Source organism: Neopelma chrysocephalum, unplaced genomic scaffold (genome assembly GCF_003984885.1).
Source record: "Neopelma chrysocephalum unplaced genomic scaffold, ASM398488v2 Primary Assembly neopelma1_61b, whole genome shotgun sequence".
In the NCBI taxonomy this organism is placed as follows: domain Eukaryota; kingdom Metazoa; phylum Chordata; class Aves; order Passeriformes; family Pipridae; genus Neopelma; species Neopelma chrysocephalum.
In genome coordinates, this window is record NW_020897717.1 from 12703392 (window position 1) to 12714929 (window position 11538).

Consider the following 11538-nt stretch of genomic DNA (forward strand, 5'->3'; position numbering starts at 1 on the left):
GCTTAGAACAACAGGTTTATTTAAAAACACGCTTTATTTACAAGACATTCAAACTTCATTTTGAAAAAAATATAGTTATACATAAAACTTTAAATTTTTCACTAATGGTTAATAAAACCATAGTGAGATTTACAATTCATTGATTCAGCAATCACGGAAATTACATCTTGGCACATTAAATCATATAATGAACAGAAAAACTGGAGGAAACTTTTAAGCAACAAAACTCCACAAATGTAACAATCTTGTACAGCAACATCCTCACAACAAGGTGTCACTGTTCAAATAAAGTATTTAACATAGAAAGTGCTTCCACTGTACAGCAGAGTAAGTAGAATTTACAGGAATGTTCATAGATTTTGAATTATCTTCTACTTATTTTCTAATTAGCGATCCAAGCTTTCCCCCAGGATGTTAATAAATGACCAGTGAACCCCCGTGATTTCATTATACCTTCCTAGGTTTAGAAATACACCGTTTTAGAAAGTTGATTCAGGTAGAATTTAAGTATATATAAATGCATATGTTCACATCTCAGGATGACTACTACTTAGACAACACTACTACACAGATCACAGGATACAAAATAGTCCTTATAGCTCACATAATAGCTCACATCAAGCCATTCATAGACCTTGGGTGGTAAAGTTCACTTTAGGGAAAATTCAGGTGCTGGTATATTCCCTTCAGAGTTCAGAATAAAAGGGAGTATTCAGGACAGTAAGTGTTATTAATCAGGAATGGAAGAGGGAAAGAACAGGAAAAACTAAAGAAGGTCAAAAAGTGGTTTTCAATGGTAAGGTGTGTCACATAGGAAAACCAGAAAGAGGGTGAATTTGAATAGAATGGAGTGCAGAAATTTAACCAGTGCATAAAAGAGGTATTCTTAAACTGTATTATAAGTACACCACCATGACCAGAAGGCTAGCAAAACCATCCTGCTTTTATTGAGGAAACAAAATAAGAAAAACATTAAGAGGAAAAAACCACAGAACTATGAGTCAGAGTAAGTATTGTAAAGAACACAAGGAAAATGAAAACTTGGCAAGACAAAAGCAATACTCCTAAAAATAGCAGCAGTTATTTTTCTTTACATTGAAGAACAATGGCAAGACCTGCATTGAGAGAGTTACAAAAGAAGGAAAAATTAACAATCAAATCGGCACTTTTGGCACATATGAAAAGGTGACAAAGAATTGATTCACTTTAGGAAAAGGCACACAACTGATGAAGGCCCATAAACTGCTTTTGCATTCAGTGTCATGTTAACTTATTCCAGATTTCACTTTTACTCCAGAACGGTCTGGTAAGGTTACCAAATGTTTCGTTGTCATACAACTAGGTCACATGTATGACTGGTCATGGGTCAGAGGGCCACATTAGCTGGACAACCAGTTGAAAGTCAAACAAAATTTAAGCAGATTTCCTTTGCTACAGGCAGCGCTGGACAGAAATGGACAACCAGTGCAAGAGAACCCAGATGCTATAACGAGACAGTCGTAAGGCAGTACTTGAAGAGGACAGAGTAGCACAATCAATCAGGGAGGGAAATAAAGCAATTAAGCTAAAGAGGCCAGAACAGATTTTATGACAGTGCAATGGACTACAAAACCGAATGTAAAACAACTGCCCATAGATACGGGTAAATACTGAAATATACTGTATTTCAAAATGAGGGAAGACTACTCCAAGAGAATTAGAAGAGATATGCCAAGAATTGAAGGGAAATAAGCCAATACAACACACACACACTGACTGGAATTGTCTTCTATAGAATTAGAGAAGGGCCACCCAGTACAGCCTAGTTGTGACACACTTAAAAGAGACGAGAAAAATATTTTGTTGTGGGACTCAAATGAAGGCAAAAATGCTGGTCAGAAACCTACACAAAAAAAAAAGCAATGTTCATCTCATAAATAACATAGCTCTGTTGGTTTTACTTGCTTAACTAATAAAGCAAATTTTAAAATCTGCTTGTTGTCTAGACCTGAATATTTGTATAATCCCTGGTATTTTCCCATTTATTCACAGGCAACAATTACAGTCCATTCAATCAGACAAGAAAAAAAAAAGCCTAAGAATGTTACTTCATTGTATTTTCAGATTTCAACACTTTCAAAAGTTTAGAAAATACATAACCATGGTTTTAACAAATACTAGAAGAATAAAGATGGTCTATTTTGTCAAATGCTCCAACACCACACATACAAGGTTTTTTTTAATCCCAGAGTAAATACTGCCATTCCAGCTTTCAAACATGTAATAATATATATATTTTTTTTTTAAATTACCTGATTTAAGACACAAATGCATAATTATGAAAGGGTGCTTGTTTTAGAGGATATCTAGAAGCAACTTCTCCTTAGACTTTGTTGTTATTTTAGGAGCCTTCCATTCTGGTTCTCAAAAACCCTATAAATATATTTGTTATTTACATCTAAACCTCATGATTTAAACACCATCATAGATAAAAATAATGAAAAAAAAAAAGAACAGAAGAAAGGGCTGTCTTACTTTATGCCACACACATTTAAAAGACAGAGCAATTCTTACAATGTTTCCTGATTTACATTAATTCGTGCAATAACTGCCAAGCAGGATCCTGCTGCTGCCAACGGAAGCAAACAGGCCAGAGGATCAAGCTTTTAATTATATTAACAAATATGTTAATTTATATAATAAAAGTCTATAATAAAAGGCTATGAAACATAGTAATTCATCCAAGAATCTGTTCAAAAGGGAGGGGTAACTACAAATCAAGAAATGTGCTATTTAGACTGCAATCGTTGCTTCAGTAAATACTATTTTCCAAGCAGCAAAATATCCTGCTGTGTGTTTTAATATTCATTGAATTAATGCAATCATCTTTATTAATGTGGAGTTGGCTGCTTTTAAGTCAGACTTACAGGGAGGTCCTGGTATTGTTCCAGCCCAGGTATGAAAGTAATTTGCTCTTTCTGTTAAGGTATCACTGAGGTAAAGACAGCACTATTTCATAAAGGCGTCCCTATGAATAAACAGATAAAATAGCCTGTCCAGGCCACACGGACCATTGAAAGGCTGCTTTTGAAGCAAAGCGTATTTGAAAGCTTCTGGATCCGATCTGAATGGCCAGGGAGGCTAAGCACTACACTCAGTGTGGATTAGGTAGTGGATCTCCTCTCCCAGAAACATGGAGACCACACCTGACCTAAACCCAACGCTGGTGACAGAGCACATCACCTTGTTTTCCTTAGAGGACCCCTGCACGCCTTCAGAAAAGAACAAGCAGCAAAAAGATAATGAACTGCTTCACTAAATTCACTTTGAGATACACTTTTGGGCAGGGGGAAAAGGGGCAGGGCAGAGGGGAGGGCTCAGACCTTTAAAAGCAGACAACAAGAAATAATTAAGACTAAACCAGGAAAAATTCTGTGGTTCAATTTTTTTTTTAAAGCTCCCTCTAAGTGATAATACTGCATACAAGACTTAAAGGTGCTTCCTTAATTAATACAATTATGTCTTAATTAATAAATTATGTCTTAATAATAGAATTGCAGAATTTTAACTGTTCATAATAAACACATTAGCTTATTTATTCAGCATGAATAATGACAGACACTCAGTGTTAAAGATAATGCAATCATCCCACACAATGATAAAATAAGACCATGGTTCTTAGAACTTCTGTTGTCAGAAGGAAAAAAATATTTAAAAAAACTGAGTTGTACAATCATAACAGTGAACAAGATAAAAGTTAATTGGATGACTGCCTACATTTCCATTTGCTAGAATCAGTGCAGACAACATCAGTAGGTATTTATTTGCTTTCATGATAAGCAGTCTGTTCCTAAGCACACTCATCTGTAATTAGGCTGGGACTCCAGTATTACTATTAGAGAAGCAAGACCAGCTTCTGCTCTGTCCCTAAATACAGGAGTCAATCAAGAAAACAATGTAAGTCAAAATTCCTGAGTGCTTCCCCTTAGACACTCTTAATTTCATTCACAAACCCCACTGGCCAGAAGCACAAGTGTTACTGTAAAACATGAAAAAATGGGGTTTAAGGACCAGTAAAGCATCTTTACTGAAGTCCTTTATAAATATACAGTACTTCAGCCCAGTACAATCATTAACTGGCCACAGGGCTTTCAAGAAACAGCTACTTCAGCAGGAAAGGCCAGAGTTTCATTCCCAGTGCCACTGGCCACGAACTGCAAACATCAGTGCAGACAGCGAGCAATACACCCCACCCGCTCTAAGAACAGGAATTCACCCTTATTTTGGTGATGAACTGGGTAAGGCTGTGTCAGAAAAATCTCAGATGAATGCAACAGCCTTGGTGGAAATCTTAATCCTTATTTCAGACACAAGGGGCTTTTAGGTGTATTTTGGTTTACAGCTAAAGCACAGAAATCTTTTTGCCACACCAACTTCAGCTACAACCACCAAGGATCCCATTCACAGGCAGGATACATTTGTTCTGTGAAAACATGATGCAGACTAGAGAGAGCTGCCTAAAACCGTGTACTGCTCGCCTGTGATTTGTCATCAGAAATGTCACAATTTTTCAGGCTGTCCTCTGCTGCCCGGTCTTCGATTGGGATTTCAATGTCACTTTTACTTGAACCATTGTCTTTGTGCCCTACAGAAATGCGACTGTTGTTTTTCTCTGTGTAGCCATTAGTTTTAGCCCGGGGAGGCTCCCTCTGACTGCAGCACAGCTGAGAGTCACAAGCTTTTGAGATGCAGGGCGAGCTGCACAGTAGCTGGGAGGTCTTGTGGTCAACATACTCTGGCTGGATGGTCACAGAATGGACCCCTGCTTCATGGAAAATCTCCCGTATTTTGTAAGCAGCGTCTTGGTAATCAGCAGGGGTTTGGCACTTGACATGAAGAGTGGCAATATTCTTCCCACTTGCAAGCTCCCAAACATGTACCTCATGAAGGCTGCTAACCCCTGGTACACGAGCTAGTCTGTCAGCTGGAAGACATAAGAAAAAGATATTAGAGGCTTTGGTGTACTGCCTAATTATCCACTGTCCCATTTGGCACCCCATCCAAAAGCAGCAGTATCCAAACTATCATTTTAGAAGAGATATACTTGATAAAACATGTTTACTCCCAGCTGCCTTCAGTTCAGCCTCCAGATGACTGCATGAACAGGCCACCTTTCCTTTCAGGTTCACCCTTTCCTCAGGCAATTTACCATTTACCAACTGTTCATACAAGAAATGTTAATTCCTCCATCAAGACCCCACATCTTCTGCTTTCTTTAAGCCCTGAGCATGATGGAATTCCAGAAATACCTAGTGCTACCCCACAACTGACCAGTGTGAACAGGACCTAAGAGTTACAAAATAAACCAACCTTATTGGAAATTTCCAAACTGTTTTGGAAGCCCTTTGGAAGAAGCCACTACAGGGTCGGGAAATATTGTAACTCAATGTCATTTCTTTCACAAACAACCCATACAAAGCATTAACAGTTCAAGACCTGGTATTTTTGATGTATTGTTGGAGTACCACATTCTCAAAATGCATGCTTTAACTAATCCAGAGAGATTTGAGTCATGTTGCTAGGACACAGGCATGTGACTATTTCTCACAGTTCTTGAGCATTTGGAGCTATTATGAGTAAATAATCCAAACCTGTCATTCCACAAATAACATATGCATTGAAATATATAATTAAAATTAACAGCATTTCAACAACAAATTTGACTTACTCAGTACTTGTATATTAACACCTTTGGGGACCATCTGCAACAAAATAGTTGAGGTCTCCTTGATAAGTGGGAATGCAGAAGACAAGATGATGATCACCATAACTATTGTCAAGCTTGGATCAATGTAGCACTGCCAATTACACGCAGCATCCCCCAGAGGACGTACATAGAAGATAGTAGCAGTAACTACCACGACCACAGATCCAAGTGCATCTCCCATAACATGCAAAAGAACACCTGAAACAAATGGCACAATTTCCATTAGAGGGGTGGTTTTGGTTTCTTTGTTTTGCTTTGGGTTTTTTAGGGGGTAGGGGGGAAACACTCTTGCATTTTTCAAGTATGTTCTAGTTGACATGAAGAATGCAAAATTCCAGTCATTAATATCATAACCAAAGTTTTCAGTAACCACTTTCAGGAAAAAACAGCAAGGGAAACACTAAATCTGAAGCATAGCTATTTAAGTAGGATGCCTTATTAAACATGTAGGGTATGCCAGCAACTTCTGTCCAACTGCAATGCCATGGTAACGTAAAATGTGTTTGCTTAAATGCCTGCAAATTATTAAGAGATCTTGGTACATTAAATCTCAATTAAAAATTGGTGACTAAATCTAGCAGTTTTACCCTGGAAGCTGAGAGAGCCACAGATCATCCCCAGTAACAGTTATTCTCTCCCATCAGTTTCTATGACACTGCTGAAATCTGAAAAACTACCTAAGCGAAATCTAAGTCCAGCCTTATGGCTCCGAATACCCTCAAACTCCAATTTTCAGAACAAGCTTGACTACTAGTCATATTAAACCTTGTACACCAACACTACTAGTCAGTCACATGGTTTAGTATGTGCCTGGACTACTCTAAATTGAGAGGAATGCTAGGTGCCTCTTTTTACATCTTTAAATACTGTTTTGCACAATAGGTAAAGACACAAAATAGGCGCTTATAGTAACACAAGTTTAGCTGTCCTTTAAAATACAATGACCAAAGTAGTTTTCTTGCTATGAAGTTACAAAAATCCAAGAAGTCTCTTTGTCTTTTTATGACTTTACATAAACTTCCCTCTTCCTATCACTGCTCAAACCACTCCACTTTTGTCAGTCTTTACTATTCAGACTCAGATTTCATTCCAACCCATGCCTAGTTCAGGGCACCTCTCTATATATGAAGTTAATTTCTTTGTCAATACTTTTTATTTGAGACCTATGAGAGAATAAAATGAACAATCACCTTTTAACATCCCCATGACACCTACTTTGAAGTGTTCCACTGCCATTTAATCCCTTCTTTGGGCTAGAGAAGCTGTAAAAAGCTCCCCCCAAAACTCATTAACAACACAGCAAAGAGTTTGGACTCTTTGGTGATGCTGGAGACTGGATTAGCCCTAGAACTGTGCCTGTGCTGCTGTTTCTTGACAGTTCTGGACACGCACCTTGATTTGTGTGAGGCAACAACCTCTGGATTTCCTCCAAATCACTTGGGTCAGATAAGAAAGTACAAGCTTCTAGTGAGTCCGGCTCTTTCTGCTAGAGTCAGGCATGTTCTGCCCCATTTGGCAGACTTCCACAGGGTTTTACTCCTCCTAACAGTGTTGCAGTGTTTTCTTTTCATTTACAAATAATCCCGATTCAGCATGGCCTATCAACTACTGCACTAACAAGAGGGACAGGCAGGATGCAATTGCCAAGGCAACTAACCAAAGAGCACAGCTTATAAAGAACAGGAAAATGTTTCAAAAAGTCTTCTCTTGAGTTAAGGAAAAAGTAAGTATGTCAGAATTTTGAGGAATCATTAGCTGAGAATACAGAATTTGGAAAATGCTTATTTTACACTAATAATGTCAATAATATGTACACCCTGGTAATGCATCAATGATGAGGGCCTAGGCAGAAATGAACCCATTTCCCTATCAAACCCCAAAAGCTATGATTATAAGCTAGAAATGAAAATTAATTTTTACTAAACAAAGTATTAGTAGTGGTATGTTAAGCATGGTAAGATCACAGTTTCCAACAGCTTGTGTTGGAAAGTCTGAATTACCCTGCATATGCTCAAGAAGTAAAAGGAATAATTTCACACTGCAATAATTAATCCTGTCAGGCAGAATTTGTGGATTCCTGTTCCTACCACTTTTAAAATCAAGGAAGCCTTTCCTCTAACAATCTATTCTGTCCAGTCATATTTTTCAGGGAGGCTCCAATTCTACAACATAAGAATTTTTTGCCAAGTGATTATAAAGTAAGTATAGCTATGTAACTAACTTCAAAAGAAAAACATAAATTTTGAATCAGAATTTTAAAGACATATCTGTAGCATTGGCTACAGAAGCAATGAATATTTGTAAGGACAATAAAGACTGACTTTGCAAAAATTTCATACTAAAGTATCCCTTACAAAAATTTCTCTTTTTAAAAATGAAAGATGACAGGTATTTTAAAATAACTGACACAAAGCTCCTTATCCTTCAGACATTTTTGAAAGTTTCCAGCATCATTATACCCAGGCACTGTGGTTCAGGCAAGCAAGGTCTTCTCTAAAGCAATTTCTTATCCTTCTCTCCTCCATCCCCAGAATAAGTTTGCTTATTCTGCTGCAATAATCTTACCATTATAATGCCATAATATCCAGTGACACCAGTTTCTAGACATCCAGGCAAGTGTTATGGCTCTAGCACATGGTTTGATTTTCCAAAGTATCTTGCCTTTCAGATGCATTCTGTAGCTCTGCAAACACTTTTGAAAGATGGGTAGACACACACACACACACACTATAAAAAACCCGGCAAACCCAGGTGTCTGACTGCCACATTGATCTCTTAACAGAATTCACTCAATGCAAACTTACACAACCTTGGAGGAATATCAGATGTTGACAGATGACCATAAGAAGCCTGAACTACTATCCTGCTTCAGGTTTCTGACAGCCCTTTCCCTGGGGACAAACTCAACGTTTCATATATTCAGACATCTGCATTTGGCTCTGTTCAGAGTACCTATATAGACATGTATACATAGAAACACCTACACAGACAGGGAGTGACACGTGGGTAATTTATTCCTAGAAGTAGCTATAGTATTTCACTCCACAGATTCCCAGAGACCTGCCAAATCACAACGTAAGAGGGCTGATCCTGTCCCAGACTCTTCCAGGAATGGGTTCACAGTTCAAGGACCTGGAAAAACACAGTGCTGCAGCACCAGTTTCAGAACTTTTTTCCTTGTGCTGACAGCAAAACATTATCAACCTTGGGATTTAAAAGAAATTTTGTTTTTTGCTGAAAAGCATTTTAAAGTTGAAAACTGCTCATCTACTACAGCTGTGACACTCAAAGATGCTCCTCATAGCTACCTGCATTACCTTCCTGTAAAGCCTCTACTGACTTGAGCTTAGTGCCATAGGGTTTGTAACCTTTCCAAAATGTTTGGCTGCACTCTTCTAAAGAATAAAAATCAAAATGTGAGCACACTCAGATACAAATCGGCATGACACAGTTTTGTTACTACCTCTACTATCTCATACAACCAAAACCTTTCTGCTGAAGATAACCAGGTCCAATTACACAGAAGAGTCCTGGGCTTTTGCTCCCTTTCTTACTGATAATTTCGGAAGGTGGAGGAGGAATCTGAAATGCAAACCATAAAGTGTTTTAAGTTAATATAACATTAGCAGTATACTCCCATGCCATACCTCTGATGTTCAAGGCTTCAGACTTTTTCTCTTTTTTCTTCTCAGACCCCTCTTCAGGGCTTTTTTGGTCATTTGGTGAATCACCTGCATTCAAAGAAGAAACGCTGTGTTGTGTATAAGTTCTACAAACAGAAAAAACATCAACCTTCTCAAAACCAACTTCTTTCAAAGATGACAAGAAGAAAACAACCAAGCCAAAACATTTCCTATGCAGCCCTCTGAGCAACGCCTCCTTCCCCCATCCCGCGGGGACGCCCAGCAGGCCGGTGTAAAGTACAAGGTGAAAGAGGCGGCGGGTGTCTGAATGAGCTTAGTGAAACCCCACAGGGCCCACGGGTGGCTTTGGAGCTCTGGAAGGGCCCAGAGGATGGGTCCAACAGCTCGGCGAGTCCCGAGGGCAAACGAGACGGAGGGAGGGAATGGGGAGGGATGCAGAAGCGAGGGGGAGGGATGCGGAGAGGTGCGGGACAGGAGGGGAAGGCGAGGATGCAGCCGAAAGGCACCTGCTTCAGCCGCCTCCCCCTCCGGCGTGCCCCCGGGCACATCCCGGCGCGCAGCGGCGGCGGGCGGAGGGGCGGGCGGGCGGCGGCGGCAGCAGGCGCCCCAGTCCTGAAAGACGAGGAGCCCCACGACGTTGACGGCGAGGCCGAGGGTGCCGACGATAAGCACCAGCTGGGCGTCGTCGATGGGCTCGGGCCGGGCGAGGCGCAGGACGGAGTCCACGAGGATGGTGAAGCAGAGGGCGGTGAGGAAGACGGCGTTGCTGAGGGCTCCCACCGCCTCGGCGCGGCTGTAGCCGTAGGTGGCTCGGGGCCCGCGGCGGCTGCGGCGGGCGATGCGCCCCGTGGAGAGCCCCACGCAGAGGGAAATGAGGTCCGAGAGCATGTTGAAGGAGTCGGACACCAGCGCGATGGAGTTGCCCAGGTAGCCGGACACCAGCTCGGCCACGAAGAAGCCGACAGTGAGCACCAACATGAAGATGAGGCGGCACGTCTTCCCCGAGTACCGCCCCATGGCGGTGGTGCGCTGCCCGCGGGTCCCGCTCCGCGCTATCGTGGGGACATCGCCGCCGCCGGCCCGCAATAAGTGCGGGCGGCCCGGGCCGCGCCGCCGCCACACGGGCCCGCCCGCGGCCCGGCCCCGCCACACGGCCCCGCCCCGGCCCCGCCCCGGCACCGCCGGGCCTCGGGAGCCGCCTCGGGGGGCACGAAATCAGCCAAACACGGAATAAACACGGAATTAACAGGAAAAAGAGATGGGCCGCGGGCTGGCGCGGTGACTGGCGAAGAGCCCTGTCGGGTGGGCAGAGTCACTCAGTACTGCCCTGCGTGCGCTCCCACCATCCAGAGACGGTAAAGTCCCAGTGACGGATCCAATAATTAGGCTCCTTTGGTGCTTTATTGGTGGCTTCAGTGCCAAATCAAAGGACAGAGTGCCATCTACTGAGCCAGCTCGTTTCCGGCCACCAGCCTTTAAAAAGGTGTGTCAAAAACCCAGTCGAGTCCTGGGTTGCGTCAAAAGGAGCGTGGCCAGAAGGTTGAAGGAGGTGATTCTCCCCTTCTGCTCTTTTGAGACTCCACTTGCAGCACTGTGTACAGTTCTGGTGCCCCCAACATAAGAAGGACATGGAACTGTTGGAGCAAGTCCTCAGGAGGGCCACGAAGTTGATTAGGGGACTGGAGCACCTCCCCTACAAAGACAAGCTGAGAAAGTTGAGGCTGTTCAGCCTGGAGAAGGGGACGTTGTGTGGAGACCTCACAGCAATCTTCCAGTACCTGAAGGGGCCTACAGGGAAGCAAGAGAGGGACCCTTTGTCAGGAACTGTAGTAATAGGACCAGGAATAATGAGTACAAATTGAAAGATGGGAAATTTAGGTTAAATATTAGGAAGAAATTGTTTACTGGGAAGCTGGTGAGATGCTGGAACAAGTTACTCAGAGAGGTTGTGGATGCCCCAACCCTGTCAATGTTCAAGGCCAGATTGGAGAAGGTCTTGAGCAACCTGTTCTAGTGAAAGGTGTCCCTGCACATGGCAAGGGGTTGGGACTAGAAGATCTTTAAGGTCCCTTCCTACCCTTCCAATTGTTCTATGATTCTATGAAAATAGCTCCTTATTGTGCAAAAATTTATCATCACCCTATGAGA

General features: G+C 41.9%; 1 protein-coding gene across 1 annotated transcript; it reads right to left on the bottom strand.

The window, feature by feature from the left end:
- Window positions 1–2499: 2499 nt before the first annotated feature.
- Window positions 2500–10438, bottom strand: SLC30A10 (solute carrier family 30 member 10). The gene is made up of 4 exons (XM_027681731.1): window positions 9897–10438; window positions 9394–9477; window positions 5708–5944; window positions 2500–4963 (listed from the first exon to the last, which is right to left on the bottom strand). The coding sequence occupies exons 1-4, from the start codon at window positions 10405–10407 to the stop codon at window positions 4497–4499; spliced, it is 1299 nt and encodes a 432-aa protein (XP_027537532.1). The 5' UTR covers window positions 10408–10438; the 3' UTR covers window positions 2500–4496.
- Between the last annotated feature and the right edge of the window lie 1100 nt (window positions 10439–11538).

Bases quoted from the DNA above. Each gene is read 5' to 3' on its own strand.
- SLC30A10 (XM_027681731.1), bottom strand. From the start codon at position 10,407: ATGGGGCGGTACTCGGGGAAGACGTGCCGCCTCATCTTCATGTTGGTG. The intron at 9,478-9,896 runs GTGCCTTTCGGC...CTTTGAATGCAG, and splicing joins GGGGGAGGCGGCTGAAGCAG to GTGATTCACCAAATGACCAA. The intron at 4,964-5,707 runs GTAAGTCAAATT...TATGTCTTCCAG, and splicing joins TGTTAATATACAAGTACTGA to CTGACAGACTAGCTCGTGTA.